The following is a 19,128-nucleotide window of genomic DNA, read 5'->3' on the forward strand; positions in this document are numbered from 1 at the left end:
TATTGGATAAGATTTTAAGGGATAAGATATAAATTAATTTGGAAATCGGGGTTAATTAGGGATAGTCAGCATGGTTTTGTGGATGGGAGACACAAATTTGATTACGTTTTGAAAAATGTTACCAAGAAGGATGGTGGGGGGCAAGCCCGTGGATATAAAGAACCTAAACATCGGCATGGCCTTAGGTAAGCTTCCGCATGGTAGGCTGCTCTGGAAGATTAGATTGCGTGGAATGCTAACTGGATATAGAATTGGCTTCAAGGTAGGATGCAGAGGGTGATGGTGGAAGTTGTGTTTTGGGCTAGCGACCTGTGACTAATGGTGTGTCTCAGACGTTAATGTTCAGCCCATTGCTGTTTGTCATCTATATCAACGAGAAGGTCTCGAACCGAAACATCACCCGTTCCTTCTCTCCAGAGATGCTGCCTGTCCTGCTGAGTTACTCCAGCATTTTGTGTCAATCTATATCTACGATTTGGATGAGAATGCATAAGACATGACTAGTAGGTTTGCAGATGACACTAATATAGGTGGTATCGTTGACCGTGAAAATGATTCTCAAGATGCGCAGCAGGTGCTTGAACAGCTGGGCAAATAGACAAGGACTGGCAACTAGTGAGTGTTGTAGAGCACAAGGATTTCAAAGTATACTGTAATCTAAAAATGGCATTGCTAGTAGATAAGGTGCTGACAAAAGCTTTTAGCACCCTACTCTTCATCAAGCAGGAAATTGAGTACAGTAAACCCTCGTTGTCACTGACCATGAGGGGAAATATATGGCATTGCTGATTGTTCATCATAACCAAGTAAGGGATTACCTAGGGTACCATTGTATCAGTAGTGGGGGGGAAAGAACTGCAGATGCTGGTCAGTACACAAAAGAACACAAAGTGCAGGAGTGGGTCAGGCAGCATCTCTGCAGAATGTGGATAGGTGACGTTGTGGGTTGAGAGCATTCTTCAGACACTCGGTCTGGAACTGGACCTGGGATCCAAGTGAGTTGCCGGCCCTGGCTTGCAGCGGCTCGGAGAGAGGCGAGGATCGGTGCAATAATTGGTTGCAACCTGCGGGCTACGGGAGTGCAGGTAATGGTCGGCGATGGCATGGGCAGCACCAGGCATGGCCTGGAAGTGGCCGAGGAAGCTGTGCGGGCCGGCGGCGGCGGCGGCAGTAGGTCTGGCCTGGACGCAGCCAGGGAGGGGCGACGCAGGCTAGAGGGTGGCAATGGCAGTCTGGCCTGGAAACTGCTGAGGAAGTTGTGTGGGCTGGCAGTAGCAGCAGTAGGTCGGGCCTGGAAGTGGCCAGGGAGGGGATGCAGGCCAGGGATGGTGTCGGCAGCCCAGCCTGGTCGTGAAGGTTGGTGGGTCCGCGAGCATTGCCACTTTTCATTTCACTGTACATCTCGTATGTGTATTTGACAAATAAACTTGACTTTGACTGACTTGACCTCTATAAACTGAAATTCATTATAAAGAGGTCCGTGATAACAAGGGCTCACTGTATAGAAATTGGGACATCGTTACAGTTGCACAAGGCATTGGTGAGACTACACTTGCACCTGTGTTCAGTTTTGGTCACCCAGCTATAGAAATATGCCAAAAGCCAGAACAAATGCAAAGACGATTTACTAGGATGTTGCTGGGACTTTATGGAGGGCGTGATGTACAGGAAGAGATTGGGCAGATTAGAACGGTATTCCTTCGACCACAAGAGACTGAGCTGTGGTTTTATAAGTATGTACAAATCACGAGTGAATGTACATGGTATGTTTCCCAGAGTTGGGGAAAGACTTCAAAGCGACTCGGGGGACGGTTTTCACACACAGAAGGCGGTGAGTACATGATACCAGCTGCTGCAGGAAGTATATACAAGGAAATGCGGATGTTGGTTTACAAAACAAAACACGTAGTGTTGGAGTAACTCAGCGGGCCAGGCAACATTTCTGAAGAACTTCGTGTCATTTTTTTTTGCCATGGGAAGTAGTTGAGACAGGTAAAAGAACAGCATTTGGTCAGGTACATGGATAGTAAAGGTTTAGAGGGGTCGGGGTGAACCGCGGGCAAATAGAAGTAAACAAGTTGGGACAATTGTCCAGCATGACGAGTTGGGCCGAAGGGCTTATTTCCGTGCTGAATAACTCTACGTATGTAGGGAGGAACTGCAGATGCTGGTTTAAACCGAAGATAGACACAAAAAGCTGGACAGTCACCCTTTCCTTCTCTCCAGAGATGCTGCCTGTCCCGCTGAGTTACTCCAGCTTTTTGTGTCTATCTTCTGAATAACTACGATATATCTTGCACCACTAACAGTCATATACTGCGCTGTTTTAGTTGACAGAGCGTAGACAGGGACATTTAAATTGCACCAAACTGCCAAAAAAAAATGACCTGGGAGATAAAGTAACCCAACATACGAGATCGCTCTTCTCTATCCGCTTGGTATTTGCTTCTTTCCTCTTGCCCTTCTTCCTTCTCCCCCTCCTCAGATGATCAAGTGTTGGCGCCTATTGTGTCCATTGCCTGTCGATACATCTGCCTCTCCCCTCTTAAGAAAGAAACAAGCCATTGACTGGTCCAACGTTATTGATGCCGGGTCTGAACTATGGAACATAGGTCCATGAGCACAGAGTTACAATTCTCACCAATGGCTACATTTGAACCGCACAGCAGAGCGATACCAACATAACTGTTTGTACAGTGTAAGGAATTGAAATCGATCTTACCTGTGAAGAAGTAGGTTGAAGATTTTAATCCGAACATATTCCGTCTCAGCAAATTTTTGACATGGTTGAAAGAAAAATAACCCGAGGGAAGATCTTTTAATTGCAGCTGCGGGTGTCGGGGAGGTCGTGGTGGGGGGGACTTGATAATTCTTGGTACAAAGCAGTGAGAGAGGTCCCCTCGCCACCGTTCAGCCGAGGTCCAGCACAGAGAGCGATCCCCTCGCAAGGTTACGAAGCGCGGAGGAGAAAGAAAGGCTTGTGCTGCCCTCTCGAGTCAGCGGGAGGTCCGCGACACACACACACACACACACACACACACACAGAGAAAGAAAGAGAGAGAAGAAACAAAAACACGAAGAGACGGGAATGATGCGAGGTCAAAGCGGCAGCATGAAAGAGCCGCGGTTCAGGCTGGCTGCTGCGCCGCCGTTTGGATGAGTGGAAGGAATGGCTGGCACCGGCTGGAAACTCCGGCTCGGAATATGGAGGAAGGGGGGGGGGGGGGGGTGTCCGCTTTCAAACTCTGGGAGACACCAAGCCGCTGAAGAAGCCCCTGCTGGCCAAGAACCAGAAAGGAAACAATATATAATGATTTCTGCCTATAGCTGCGGGTCAGATTCATAACAGCACAGGAGCGTTACAACAAAACTAATCACATCTTGGTAATGTTGCCACTCTCCGCTCTTTATTGTTCAGCGCCAGTCGGTAAGAGGGACCGGGGGGGGGGGGGGGGTTGACAAAGTGAAGGCAGCAACACCTTTACGGCTCCAAAAAGGCCTCAGGCAGTTTATAAATATCCAGCTCGGGTTTCACATGACGCGGCACCGGCGGCCCCAAGCAATCTTTGTGCTAGTGTGTTTGCTGGCAGAGTGACAAGTAGCTTGAATCACAGATCGCTCTTTCCCTCTCTCTCTGGGCGACCGTGGGAGAGGCGCGCCTCCACACACACACACACACACACACACAAAGTTAGCAGCGACTACTGACAGCGCAGTCCTTACTTTTCCGACTATTTTTACCCGAGCACATCTCCTTCATCTATCGATTCCCCCCCCCCCCCCTGTCAATTTCCACGTTCGCGTCCCTCGATTTAATTATGTTCCAATATCCCAGAAGAAATTGTGGAAAACCGCTTCAGAATGTAAGGAATGTCATCACCTCGCACTCATCCATTTCCCTCTCACTAAACACACACACACTTTCTCCACCTTTCTTTCGCCCCCACAGTTTGAGGGCTTCACTCAAAGACCAGCCCCGCCGGAGCTCCGAGCTGGTGACCCTATGAATGCAGATTTGGGAGACAGCAGGTAATGAGGTGATCCTTGGAGGCCCATGGACTCCCCATACAATCAAAGCACTGTTTGATTTACAACAAGGGGAGTCAGCAGACTCCTAGGAAACCGCGAGGAAAGCACTGGGCAGATGTCCAGGTCCTTTAATAACCCTCGGATTCACTCTTCCCCTCGGATACTGTTGTGAGGGAAGACCAAGGGAACACCCTGACAACTGCAGCATGATCTGTTTCTTCCACCTCCCCCCTCAATTGTATTTGTATGACTTCATCCACAAGCTAGTTTTTGTCTCTGTGAATGTTTGCTTCCTACTGCAGACTTCGTTTAATTAATTTAATGTGCCGAGCGATACTTTAAATCTTCACGACTGCTAAATCTGTTTTGATTTAGTGTATAGAAAAACGTCCTTGAAAATCAAATCGGGCATTTTTTAGGTTTTGCACACGAAATGTTCAGTTTTATACATTCTGGATTCGGCAGTAGATGGCTTCTATTTTTTTTTCAATTATTGCACACGTAACCATTCACGACCTCATTTTTAATTATTTAAAGTAAATACGAATTGTGTGCTTCTCTCCAGTAATTTAGCAAATTACTAACATATAATGTAGGCGCAAGGAGCTGCAGATGCTGAGTTTAAAAAAAAGTGCTGGACTAACTGTAGGTCAGGCAACATCTCTGGAACATGGATAGGTGACATTTCGGGTCAGGGCCCTTCTTCAGTCTGGAGAAAGGAGAACTACTTCATAGTAGGTATTCCTTGAGGAGATTCCTTGCCTCAGAGTCCTCTGCTACTCTACCATCTCCCCACATTATGTCCATGATCCTCTTCATTGCTCACCCATCAAATTGTGCCAATTATTGAAAACTATTCATTAGTGTAATTTCTAAATGTGGGATAACCCATTGGCCAATGTGGTCCATGCACTGTCTAAACTGACTAAAAACATTTTTCACACAGAGAGTGGTGAATCTCTGGAATTCTCTGCCACAGAAGGTAGTTGAGGCCAGTTCATTGGCTATATTTAGGAGGGAGTTAGATTGTGGCCCTTGTGGCTAAAGGGATCAGGGGGCATGGAGAGAAGGCAGGTGCAGGATACTGAGTTGGATGATCAGCCATGATCATATTGAATGGCAGTGCAGGCTCGAAGGGCCGAATGGCCTACTCCTGCACCTATTTTCTATGTTTCTATGTCTTCCCCACTAAAACTCAATATAAAGTGGAATAATTCTTAAAAGCACTGAAGCCATTAACAGATTATTATTATTAGATAAACAATCTTCAAACATTTTACTTTAGATTTGGACATGTACATGGATAGGATAGATTTTGAAAGGATATGGGGCAAATGCAGGCAGGTGGGACCAGTGTAGATCAGGTACATTGGTTGGGATGATCAAGTTGGGCCAAAGGGTTTGTTTCCATGCTGTATGACTATTGATTTGCATGTGCTGTAAATATGTATAAAGTCATTGGCAAAGCTTGATATGAAGCTTAATATTTCTGATGGATTAGGGAACCCATGAAATTCTTGGTGTCGGTTACATGTGCTTTGAAAGGTATTACAGAGTTCTGTCTATCTCTCTGCTGCATGAAAACCAGTCACCTAGCCTTGTTGATGAACTCAAAAGTTATCATAGAGCAAAATCATAACACATCGGTCATAGAGTTTCCAACAATGTTAAATGTCTGGTCAAATATTATATTCACTATTTTCCCCCATACATGTAGAATGGGCCGACTACATTCACTGGAGTTTACAAACATAAAAGGAGATGTCATAGAAACCTATAACATTTTAACAGCCAGAAGGATATGATGCTGAGAGGATGTCCTCAATGGCTGGGGAATCCAGAGTTCTGGAGTCACAGCCTCAGGATAGAGGTATCTATTTGGAGCCGACATAAGTAGAAATACCTCCATGACCTCATCTGGCAGCGTGTTCCAGGCACCCAACACTCTCCGTGTTAAAAAACATGCCTCGCACATCTTTTTAAAATTTTACTCCTCTCACCTTGAAGCTATGCGCTCTAGTCTTTGACATGTCCACGCCAGGAAAAAGGTTGTCAATCATTCTCTATATAAAATCTACTCCTTCAAATTCCCAATAAAACTCTTTCCTCTCATCTTAAACCTTTTGTTTTTGATACCCGTGCTATGGGGGAAAAGATTTTGATTATTGATTCCATCTGTGTCTCTTTGAATTTCATATATCTCTCTATCAGGGCACTCCTCAGTCTTTCTCCGAGATCCAGCCTTCCAAATTTCTCCCCATAACTAAAGTAGCCAAAAGCAGGGAACATCGAGGTGCCCTGCCTGCATCAATCTTCTTAGTTACCTCCTCAAAAAACACTGTCAAATTAGTGTGACACGTTTTCCCTGGGACAAAGCCATGATGATTATCAGCTCTTGCTTTTCCAAATGTTCACAAATCTTATCCTTTCAGACTTTCATCAATAATTTTCCTAACACTGACATAATATCCAATAGTTTTCCTGTCACTGGCATAATGTCCAATAATTTTCCGACCACTGACATGTGAGGATGGACAGAATATGTAAAATCTGTCTGGTTGCATTAGGAACACTTATCTTTCACACTAGTTTATTATCAAGACAAGTCAAACTATTATCACTGTCATATGTATAACTTCCATTCTTTGTTTATCTTCCAGACGGTATCACACTGCCAATTCATCATCCTCACTTTTGCTTCAGCTTTTTATTGCTCGTTTTAACCCATTTTTGTGTACATCTAAAGTGTTCTAAAAGATCAGTGGGATGTAAATGGATTGGGGCTTATTTTATTCCTGGCAGACATTTAGTCTGCATCACTCGCCATTTGAACTGTGAATCAAAATAGTAGGGTACCCCAGCAGCATATAGAGCAGTGAACTGTGTCCTGTTTTTATCAGATAGACTGGTGTAGGGGCTGTTATGGCCTGGTGAGCTGATTAATTATTCAAGTGTCAGTCAGTAACTTTGCAAGGGCAGGATGTCATGTTATCAGCCTTGCACTTGGGAGTTTATGCATTCTGTGTGAACAACTGCTGAGCTAAGGCATGTAGCACAGAAAACATGGAATGGATTTCTCCCAAGATGGTACCCCACCATCGCTCATTAAATAAAAGTTAAGGCCAGCAAAAGTAATAAATCCATGTTTTTTGACAGAATATTATATACAGTTGGAGACAGAGATTGATGCTTATAAATACTTAAAATCTGCAAACTGATTTTTTCAATGTAGTTTTCCCCTTTTCCTGAACTTTTCACATTATATATAATTCAAGATAGTAATTAGTTCCTGTGAAAAAGACTCACTTGTTTCAATGTTGCAATCTGAATTCCAGTAGCAGAATGCAGAATATTTTTCAGTGGAAAAGCTAGCAGTGGAAAAGCTAGCAGAAATTACAGTAGGATCTTGATCAGATGGGCAAGTAGACTGAGGAATGGCTAATGGAGTTTAATGCAGATAAATGCTGGTATTGCATTTTGGGGGAGTCAACCCAGGGCAGGACCTTCACAGTGAATGGCAGGGCCTTAGGGAGTGGTGTTGAACATTGTTCCCTGAAAGTGGCGTCATAAGTAGATAAGGTGGTTAAGAAGGTTTTCGGGACACTTGCCTTCATCAGTCAGGGTATTGAGTAAAGAAGTTGCAATGTTATGTTACAGTTGTACATGACATTGGTGAGGCCCCTTTTGGAGTATTGCATTCAGTTTTGGTCAACCTACTATAGAAACATAGAAAATAGGTGCAGGAGTAGGCCATTCGGCCCTTCGAGCCTGCACTGCCATTCAATATGATCATGGCTGATCATCCAACTCAGTATCCTGTACCTGCCTTCTCTCCATACCCCCTGATCCCTTTAGCCACAAGGGCCACAATCTAACTCCCTCCTAAATATAGCCAATGAACTGGCCTCAACTACCTTCTGTGGCAGAGAATTCCAGAGATTCACCACTCTCTGTGTGAAAAATGTTTTTCTCATCTCGGTCCTAAAAGGACTATAGTAAGGATGTCATTAAGCTGGAAAGAGTGCAGAGAAGATTTACGAGGATGTTGCTAGGACTTAAGGTCCTGAGTTATAGAGTGAGGTTGGGCAGGCCAGGATTTATATTCCTGGAGTGCAGGCGCTGAGGGGATGATCATATAGAGGTGTCTAAAATCATGAGGGGTGGGTGGGAGGTGGATAAGGTGAATGCATAGAAGCTTTTACCTAGAGTATTGGAATCAAGAACCAGAGGACATTGGTTTAAGATGAGAGGGGAAAGATTTAATATGAACCTGAAGGCAACTTATTCACACAGAGGGTGGTGGGCATATAGAACAAGCTGCCAGAGAAAGTTGATCAGCCAGGTACTATAACAACATTAAAAAGACATTTGGACACGTACAAGAATAGGAAAGGTTTAGAGAGATATGGGCCAAACGTGGGCAGGTGGGACAGCGTAGATGGGGCATCTTGGTCAGCCTGAGCAGGTTGGGCCAAAAGGCCTGGTTTCCATGCTGTATGTCTCTATGCCTCTAAATATAAGTGGGCGTGATTGCACCTTCAATAACTAAACGTTTACTGTAGGCACAATTGCCAAAATATGAAAAGCTGGAGCCATTTCTATCACACACTTTGTGGAAGGTTGGCTATCCATAGTTTTTGGTCAGTTGCAGATGCAGGTGTGCTTTTTGCTTCTATCAAACTTCACAACTGTTTATATCACCTTTTCATGTGTAAACATGTCAGCAGAAATAAGTATCTTGGAAGGGAACAAATAATTAAGCCTTGCATGTTAGGAAACAGTGTCATGAGTTAGCAGATCCTGAAAAGGCCTGCGATACTGAACCAGGTACATTAATTGGTTTATTTATCCCCAAGTATGATTGTTGCATAGTTCAGTAATCCAAAATATCTACTATCTAAATATGTAGGAAGGAACTGCAGATGCTGCAGATCGAAGATAGACACAAAATGCTGGAGTAACTCAGCGGGACAGGCAGCATCTCTGGAGAGAAGGAATGCGTGACGTTTCAGACTGGCAGTCTGAAGAAGAGTCTCAACCCAAAACGTCACCCATTCCTTCTCTCCAGAGATGCTCCTTGTCCCACTGAGTTACTCCAGCATTTCGTGTCAATCTACTATCCAACTTCCCAATAGAATTCTGGGGCGGATTTTAATGCTTTTTACAAGTAAGTTTAGTGCAAGTTAATATTGAGATGGATTCCAAGAGCCAAGTAGGCACCTTAAAGCTGACTTGACTCCATAATGGTACACCATAAGGCAACCCAGATGCCAATTCTCCCAGTTGAGGTAGATATGTGAATGATGGAGTTGAGGAGCGCGGAGTGATATGCATAATCCATTTGGCCAGAAGACTGCAAGATTGTCTTTTAGGATATGCTGGTACTCAAATCTCTGGCATCCTTATCTATCAACACAAGCATATAGGAGAAGAGCCATGTCCTAAAACAGATGTTGTGCCATTTTTTCCCTGTAATATCAGTAACACAGCTGTTTCAAGCAGAAGATATGTCAATTTTAACCCAAAGCAGATTTCAGGCTGGCAGCACACGGCACACACAAAATGTATCTTGCTCCGCAAGGCATTAAGCCCAGGAAATTTTAACTCCCAGGCCTCATTAAAATCTGATTACCTTGTTTTTCATATATGATATAAAGGAAATAAATGCTGTTACGTCAATTAAATTATAGAAATCCAGACAATTAACGAGCAATAAACAAAATATTTTGACCTTGGAGATTTCTTAGCAATCAGGATATACTCACAGACAATAAAAATGCAGCACGATTTAATGTCTAGTTAAAGCTTGCCCTCCTCTGACTAGTACAGTACTCTACTGTTCAACATTTTGCTCGTTTATTGGTTCAAGAGTCAGAAATGCTTTCCATTCAGTGCACCATTACTTTGTTCAGTTTTACTTTTAGTTATTGCATCACCAATGAACGATTTTGAAAGCCAATTTTTCTTGGTAAACGTTTCTGTACGCCAACTCATTTTATCAGTACCTGATACTGATTCAGACTCAATGACCGCATCCTGATTTCAGCACTTTGCCTGAGGACCAGTGATTCAGCTTCTGAATCTTAGTTAATGGGAGAATTACAATTCCACTCTTCGTTTAAGCCCAACGATATCATTGCCTATAATACCACAAACCTCCTTCTGTCCTTCAGCCAGTCTTTTATCTATTTTTACAAATAAAACAATTTTAATTGTTTGTTGGTGCCTTTCGTGAACAGGTTTTGTCAAAGACCTTTTCAAGATCTAGTAGACAGTGTCATTTCACCCGAGGGACTGTCACAGTTCATGGAAGGGGCTCACCGCCATCTTCTGAAGGGCAGTTAGGAATAGGCAATAGATGCTGGCCTTGCCAGTGCTGGTCAGATTTTAGAAAACTAATAAATAAATAACCAACATAATGCAATGGGAACAGGGAATGCCCACCAATAAAAAAGCTGAAAAATACTTGACATCCAGTTAAACCCCTGACAACTTTCCTGTTGAATTTGTAAAATGCAATGAAAGTTTCAAAAGTTTTGCAAGACTCAAAACAAATAAAAATTAAAAGCATTTATTGTACTTGAGGAGTAATAACAAGGCAAGGAAATACAAGTTGAAGTTTCTAAAGTGAGCAAGGTGAACTTTGATTAGTCAGGAACTCACATAGGTTCATTGTCCCCTGAAAGTGACATCACAGGTAGATGGTGTGTTGACAAGGGAATTTGCATGTTGGTCTTCGTCAGACATAGAATTGAATACAGAAGTTGGGATGTTATGTTACAGTTTTACAAAATGTTGGTGAGGCGACACTTGGAGTGTTGACCCTGGTTTTGGGTCACCCTGCCAGAGGAAAGATGGAAAGCTGGAAAAAGCGCAGAAATAATTTACAAGGCTGAATCCTCTCCCCTATTTACTAAGTCTACGCCTTTATTCCTACGACAAAAGTCCGCCTTTATTCCTACTGCAAAAGTTCATGACCGCACACTTTGTTACGCTGCATTCCATCTGACACTTCTTTGTCCACTGTCCCAACATGTCCAAGTCCTTCTGCAGACTCTCTGGTTCCTCTCCACCTGCCATGATATCACCTGCAAACCTGCCCATAAAACCATCAGTTCCATCAACCAAATCATTAAAGTACAACGTGAAAAGTAGCAGACCCAACTTCGACCACTGCGGAATATCAGTCGCTAGCAGCCAACCAGAAGAAACCCCCTTTATTCCCATTCTTTTCCTTCTCCCATTCAGCCAATCTTCTATCCATGTTATTGTCTTCCTTCTAAGAGTTTCACAACTTCATGTGTGGCGCCTTATCAAAGGCCCTCTGAAAATCCAAGTAAACAACATCTACTGGCTCTTCTTTGTCTATCCTGTTATTTAGAGTCAGAGTCATACTGCATGGAAACAGGCCCTTCGGCCCAACTTGCCCGTGCCAACCCATGGCCCATCTACACTAGTCCTACCTGCCTATGTTTGGCCCATATCCCTCCAAACCTACCCTTTCCATGTTCCCGTCTAAATGTTTCTTAAACATTGCAATAGTACCTGCCTCAACTCCCTCCTCCTTACAACCACCACCCTTTGCATAGTAAAGTTACCCCTCGGTTTCCTATTAAACCTTTTCCCCCTCAACTTAAACCTATGTCCTCTGATTCTCAATTCCCCAACTCCGGGCAAAAAATGCTGTGCGTTTACCTAATCTACTACTCACATGACTTTGACACCTCTATAAGATTACCCCTCTTCCTCCCGCGCTTCAAGGAATAAAGTCCTTTTCAGCTCATCCTCTCCCTTTAGCTTAGGCCGTCGTGTCGTGGCAAAATCCTCGTAAATCTTCTCTCCACACTTTCCAGCTTGACAATATATTTTCTATAACACGGTGACCAAAACTGAACGCACTAAATGTGACTTTCTAGAACTTCTACAGATGTGCTAAATAAAGTATTCTGGTGGAATGTATCCCAGCTGGCTATGACAACTGCTCTGCTTGACGTATAAGACCATTAGAGAAAAAGATAGGGTAAATGCACAGTCTTTTACCCAGAGCAGGGGAATCAAGGACCAGAGGACATAGGATTAGGGTGAGGGGGGAAAGATTTCATAGGAACCTGAGCGGCACCATTTTTACACAAAGGGTGGTAGGTCTCTGGAACGGGCCACTGGTGGAGGTATTTGAGGCAAGTACTATTGCAGCATTTAAGAAACATTTGGGCAGGTACGTGGATAGGAAAGGTTTAGAGGGATATGGGCCAAACTCAGGCAGGTAAGACTAATGTAGATGGGGAAAGTTGGTCGGCACGGGCAAGTCGGGCTGAAGGGCCTGTTTCCACCCTGTGTGACTCTATGCTCTTGACTGACTGAAGCTGCAGAGAGCGCAGCCTATCACAGGCTCATCACTTCTATCTATCTAGTCCATCTTCATGTGCGTTGAGTTTGTAAGGCTGGATAGTGAGGGTTGCTGGTCACACTTGGGTTTGTAAGGCTGGAAGTCAAGGATACTGGTCACTCTGGCCATTTCCTTCTCTCTCTTTGTTAATCCACCCAACATTTCAAACATTTGTGGCTTTCTTCTATTTCATACACTCCAACACTGTAGTAACAGTAACACTGATCATTGGGAATAATTCAAATAACTGACAGTGCTGAATTGAGATGTTCTATTGGCCAACAAAGACTGAATGTAGCAATTGATTTGCTTTGAAACAGCGAAAGCTGCACAGGATTTAGCAACCGCAGGGCACAATCAACTCACCTGAATATTAACCCTTTCACATGAATCCAAAATGTATTCATTTGGTTTATCACAATTAAAGTCTGAGTACAAACATATCACCTTTTTCAAAACACAAGGGACTCTGGCTTCATGACATGCAACTTTTAAGAAAGAGCTTTTACCCATGGCATGGTAGCTTAAATGATTTATTTTACGGCTAGGACATTAATTCAGGAAAAATAATTAAAATGTCTTGCTCTTTAGCTGGTTCATAAAACAAAGCCATCGACTCACTCCGCAACAACAAAAATGTATACTCCACTAATTCCTTATCTGTAGTAATGCTTCTCTGAAATATGATGGGCTCATATAAAGATTTATTCCTAAGGACTGAAATCCTAAAATTGTAGGGCACAATGCTATAAAACATCAGTATCTTGTGGTTTTGCTTTGTTGAAAACTTTTCTGTTTATATTCATGATATAAAGAGAAAATATGTTGAAAACCAAATACATTGATTCATAGATACATAGACAATAGGTGCCGGAGTAGGCCATTTGGCACCATCATTCACTGTGATCACAGCAGATCATCCACAATCAGTACCCCGCTCCTGCCTTCTCCCCATACTCCTTGATTCTGCTAGCCATAAGAGTTCTATCTAACTCTCTTTTGAAAGTATCCAGTGAATCGGCCTCCACTGCCTTCTGAGGCAGAGAATTCCATAAATTCACAACTCTCTGTGTGAAAAAGTTTTTCCTCGCCTGAGTTCTAAATGCCCTACCCCTTATTCTTAAACTATGGACCCTGGTTCTGGACTCCCCCAACATCGGGAACATGTTTCCTGCATCTAGCATGTCCCTTAATGATTTTATATGTTTCTATACGATCCCCTCTCATTCTTATAAATTCCAGTGAATACAAGCCCAGTCGCTCCATTTGTACAAATATGTGATAGCTAAATAAATTAGATCCATAGATGCTGCTGCACCTGCAATAAATTAGATATATCGATAGATATAATTATGTCGAAGAGCCAATTTAAATTACTCCAAACTCACTCAATTACTGCAACAAGAATTGAGCATGCATTCATGCAGAGGATTAAAACTGGGGCTTTAAAACATAGAACAGAAAAGTACAGCATAGAAACAGGCCCTTCCGCCCACCACATCTGTGCCGTATATGATGCCAAGGGACAAATGCCTGCATATGATCCATATCCCCTCCATCTGCCTCCACCACCACTTTTTGCAAGTGTACCCACCATCCTGTGTATAAAAAGCTTGCCCAGAAATCTCCTGTAAACTTTGCACTTCTTACCTTAATGCTCTGCCCACTTGCCTTTGATGAATCCACCCTGTGATAAAGGTTCTGACTATTTACCTATCTATGCCTCTCATCATTTTCTATCAGGTCTCCTCTCATCCTCTGGTGTTCTAGAGGAAACAGTCCAGGTTTAGCCAGTGTCTGCTTGTAGCTGTGTAGGAAAGAACTGCAGATGCTGGTTTAAATTGAAGGTAGACACAAAATGTTGGAGTAACTCAGCGGGACAGGCAGCATCTCTGGAGAGAAGGAATGGGTGATGTTTTGCATCGAGACCCTTCTCAGGGTTGCCAACATTGAGTGAGAGTTTGGTGTGGAGCTTTTGCATTTTTCAGCTCGAAATTATGCAATCTGGTGCATACTGTAGGGTCTTTTAACTTACACTTGAATGCAATATTTATGCTTTAAATTGGATTAGCTATGAATAAGGTTAGGATAAATTACATTCCTAATTACATTCCACAGTAGAGCCAGGCTCTGATCAACAGGTGCAGCACATGAATGATCTTAGTATATTAATGTATGGAAATCAGATAGTAATCAAACACTTGTTGACCAACCTGGGTCTCACTGTACATCTGGTACTACTCCTGACCCTGACCCTGAAGTTGCATACCTTCTCTCATTCTTGACCCTGGGTCCAGCCTTACACCTGGCCCCCTATTCTACCCTGATCGTAGCTGCTTACCTGCTTAGGTTCCCAGTGCCGAACACTCCCATTATCCCAGCTTTGACTGCACACCTAGTACTATTCCAGACCTTGACTCTGGATTCACACTTGGCCTTGCTCCTAGCTCCTCGGCACTGATAATATATCCATATCAATTCTACCCATATCAATTCCACATCCTCCAAGCTAATGTCCTTCATTTCTATTGCATTAATCTCCTCTCTAACCAGCAACGCTACCCCACCTCCTTTTCCTTTCCGTCTATCCCTCCTGAATATCCCTGGATGTTCAGCACCCACCCTTGGTCACCCTGGAGCCATGTCTCCGTGATCGCAACTATATCATATTCATTAATAACTATCTGCACATTCAACTCATCCACCTTATTACGAATGCTCCTTGCATTGAGACACAAAGCCTTCAGGCTTGTTTTTACAACGCTCTTACCCCTTATACAATTATGTTGAAAAGTGGCCTTTTTTGATTTTTGCCCTGGGTTTGTCTGCCTGCCACTTTTACTTTTCACCTTGCTACCTATTGCTTCTACCCTCATTTTACACCCGTCTGTCTCTCTGCTCACACATTTAAGAAACCCACCACTTATTCTCTATTATATTTTTCTTCTTTCTCCCCTACATGTTGGGTCTGAGTGTTTCCCTTCTCTGCCTCCTGCCTCACACACTGTCTACTAGCTTTCTCTAGTTGAGTCCCTCCCCCCAACCATTCTAGTTTAAAGTCTCCGCAGTAGCCTTTGCAAATCTCCTCGCCAGGATATTGGTCCAATATCCCCGAGGGGGACCAAAGTGGGGAGGCTGAGCAATCACTGAGCTAAATGTAAATCTCTCTTGAAAACATCCAGTGAATTAGCCTGCACTGCATTCTGTGGCAGAGAATTCCACAGATTCACAACTCTCTGGGTGAAGAAGGTTTGTCCTCATCTCAGTCCTAACTGGCCTACCCTTTATTCTTAAACTGTGACCCCTGGTTCTGAACTCCCCCAACATCGGGAACATTTTTCCTGCAGTTACAGTAAGTGAAAATCTAGCAGGCAAGCAGGATGCTTTCACCAACCACCCCCATTTGAAGTCCACTATCTTCCACCGTTTCTACCCTGTGCTTGGTACTTACTTCCAGCAGCCACTGGTTGTCCTCCAGGATGCACTGAGCCACAGCCTGATCCATGCCGGTCACCAGGGAGAATTCGGCACAAAGACTCTCACGGCAGCGGCGCAACGCTTCCGACGTGTCCGACTCCTCCGACGGCCCGGGACTTTTGCACTGAGGCTGCAGCGAGCGACTCACCAGCCCGGCCCAGCATAAACTAGCCAGCCCTGGCTCCATGTGCGCATCTGCCCCCACTGCTGCTTCTGCTTCCATCCCTCCCTCAGCCTTGTCTCTCTAACACCCGTGGCCCATGCAGTTGATATGAGTTTTGAAATTTTCTTTGATCACAGAATTTCTCACGACAGAGCGTGAGAAATTTGTGATCAGCTTAAGAGCGTGAGAATTTGGCGAAATGCGTGATTCTCACGCTCAATGCGTGAGAGTTGGCAGCCCTGCCTTCTTCAGACTGATGTCAGGGGAGTTGGGGGTACAGAGATGGAATGTAGTCAGAGACAGTGAGACTCGTAGGAGAACTGGGAAGGGGGAGGGGATCGAGAGAGAGGGAAAGCAAGGGCTATTTGAAGTTAGAGAAGTCAATGTTCATACTGCTGGGGTGTAAGCTACCCAAGCAAAATATGTGGTGCTGTTCCTCCAATTTGTGCTGAGCCTCACTCTGACAATGGAGGAGGCCCAGGACAGAAAGGTCAGATTGGGAATGGAAGGGGGAATTAAAGTGCTGAGTAACCGGGAGATCAGGTACATTTTGGCAGAGTTAGCGGAAGTGTTCAGCGAAAAGATCGCTGAGCCTGCACTTGATCTCGCCGATGTACAAGAGTTGACACCTGGACACCTGGAACAACTCCTTGTTGCTACTGGGCTCCTAATCCAGGTAGCATTCAGTAAATATCTTCTGCATCCTCTCCAATGCTGTAAGGCCTGAACTTTATTAAAGGTGCATTAACTTTGCCCATTGAGGCTATTGTCAAAGGATGATGAGGATTTAGATGCCACAATCTGATCAAGCTATTTGCAACCTGACAGTATTTTAACACTCGACTCAAGGAACTGCAAATGCTGGTTTACCAAAAAAAGACGTAAAGTGCTGGAGTAACTCAGGCAGCTTCTCTGGAGACATGGCTGGGTGACGTTTTGGGTTGGGACACTTCTTTAGACTCTTAGTATCTTAATGCTATCTTGTTTGGCACTCATCAGAAACAGCGTGTGTCAATTTCATTGGGGCCAGATTGGTTAGCAAAATATATTTTTTAATGCTTCCTTGTGGGGCATGAGGAGTAAGATGCGAATGGGAATTTACCTAAATTGTGCCAATGATGTGAACATGGTCAACATGTCCAGCTGACACATCTGCATGTCAATGTGCGGATATTTCTTGCCTACCAGCCCCATACTAAATTTCCGGTGCAAGTTAAAATGAGGATTTTTCTTTTTTGTGTTTTTTTTCTTGTGTTTAGTATTAATATTTGACATTAACAGTAGGAGCTTCACCATGAAAGGAAAGGAACGGCAATATGACAAATGTAACCCTTGACTGGCAATATAAGTATCATCTTTTGTATGCATTCATTGACAGGCCTGTGTTCGTTCAGCTGTTTTCTAATAAATAAAGTTTTCTTTTATTTCAAAATCCAGGTCAAATGTCAAAGCAATCTACAATGAAAGAATAACCGCACTTAGTGGCGGGATCTCCATACAAACAGAACATTATTTAAAATATAATAACCTCTGGAAGATAAATTACAGTGCAATCTTATGTAACCCATGGGGATTTTTTGTTTATAAAAGTCTCAGTTCAATGTGCTTGGTTGTACGGGGAAAGGCCTACTGCATCTATATAAATAACTATTCAACAAGGATTAACCACAAAGCAGAGCATAGAAGTCATAATGTAACAATATGAACTTGTCATGCCCCAGTACTTCCTTTGACCAAATAAAAAGCCATATATTTCACATGCAAATGTGTCTCATTGGAACCCCTTCTGTGCTCATGTATGGCTGCTGGACAGGTGCATCAAGTAACCTTTTAGCCATGAACTGCCAGCACAGGATGCACACAGCTCTTTATATTTGTACTTGTACGCTTAGGGCATTGCATTTAGGTTTAATAACAGAAGTGACAATGGGTTATGGAATAAGCTAACACGCTATGCAAAGAAAATAAACTTTACATACATATCCAGAATTTACCTAAATTATTTGCCACAGTATTTATTTTGTTATCTTAAATTTAAAAATATCCTGTCATTATTTTTCCACTTTATAATTTTTATTTTGAGTTCTCTTCATATCTCTATTGTGTATTGTGTTCTTTTTATTCATATGGCTGTATGGTAACTCAAATTTCACTGTACCAATTGGTGCATGTGACAATAAATGTGAACTTGAAATTAAACTTGAAATCTGACTGTATATTACTAAAACTCTCATCTTGTTTGTTTCTATCTATGCGCGCGTATGCAATCCCGGAACTACACAAAAACGATATACGATAGCGCAAACATTTTTGCACACCTTACTCATAATTGTCCTGTGGTGGTTTGTTTCAAGTTGTTTTCAGATTGATGTTATATTTTACAAATTCATTAACATTTTTAGATTTACAAAACCACAAATTGATAACAATTTCTTCCCTGTGCTTACAGCTATGAATTCACAATGGGATCGTAGCGCTACTCGCAACATTGTTGCTATTCATTGTAGCTGAGTCCTGCTAGCCCAAGCAAGTGCAATTGCATTTTTTTTAAAGTCACAGTACACTGAGTTCTGCTAGCTAGCAAGTGTGTTGCAATTTTTTTTAAAGTTTAAAAATGAGGGAGGGTGAATAAGGTGAAATGAGCAGTCCTTGCGCAGTTGGGGCCTATGGGTGAGTGCTGGAGTATTGCGTAGGGGAACGGGTTGCATTGGGGGACCAGACCTCCCATGTGACGGGGACCCAACGGGTCCCACTTGGTCTAGTATATTACTAAAACTCTCACCTTGTTTGTAATTATGTCTGTCTGTCTATTTGTCTGTCTGAGCTGTGCTCCCGGAACTAAGCCAAAACTATACACGATAGTATACAATTTTTAGCCCACCATATTCACCATTGTCCTGGTGTGTGGTGGATCAAGATTGTTCTGATTGATGGTATATTTTATGTTATTCACATTTAAAACTTTACAAACCCCCAATTTGACAAAAATCTCTTCCATCTCCACTGGCAGTTAGCAAGGTATGACGTCAACAATGGGATATCGGTTACATAAACTGCCTGTCAGCAGTGTCCC

At 43.2% G+C, this 19,128-nt stretch overlaps 1 protein-coding gene and 1 long non-coding RNA gene across 2 annotated transcripts in view; one reads left to right on the forward strand and one right to left on the reverse strand.

Annotated features, from left to right (window-relative positions):
• Nucleotides 1-2,854, reverse strand: part of LOC129706559 (genetic suppressor element 1-like) — a 176,736-nt gene extending 173,882 nt beyond the window's left edge. Inside the window, exon 1 of the mRNA XM_055650924.1 lies at nt 2,723-2,854. Within this exon, the coding sequence (XP_055506899.1) occupies nt 2,723-2,759 (37 nt within the window). The 5' untranslated portion in view covers nt 2,760-2,854. The remainder of the gene's footprint in view (nt 1-2,722) is intronic.
• On the forward strand, nt 909-17,814 carry LOC129706570 (uncharacterized). Its single transcript, XR_008725076.1, has 3 exons — nt 909-1,992; nt 2,486-3,384; nt 17,493-17,814. It is a non-coding gene; the product is annotated as an uncharacterized LOC129706570 (long non-coding RNA).
• The last annotated feature ends 1,314 nt before the right edge of the window (nt 17,815-19,128 follow it).

This window comes from Leucoraja erinacea, chromosome 2 (assembly GCF_028641065.1).
Source record: "Leucoraja erinacea ecotype New England chromosome 2, Leri_hhj_1, whole genome shotgun sequence".
Lineage (NCBI taxonomy): Eukaryota > Metazoa > Chordata > Chondrichthyes > Rajiformes > Rajidae > Leucoraja > Leucoraja erinaceus.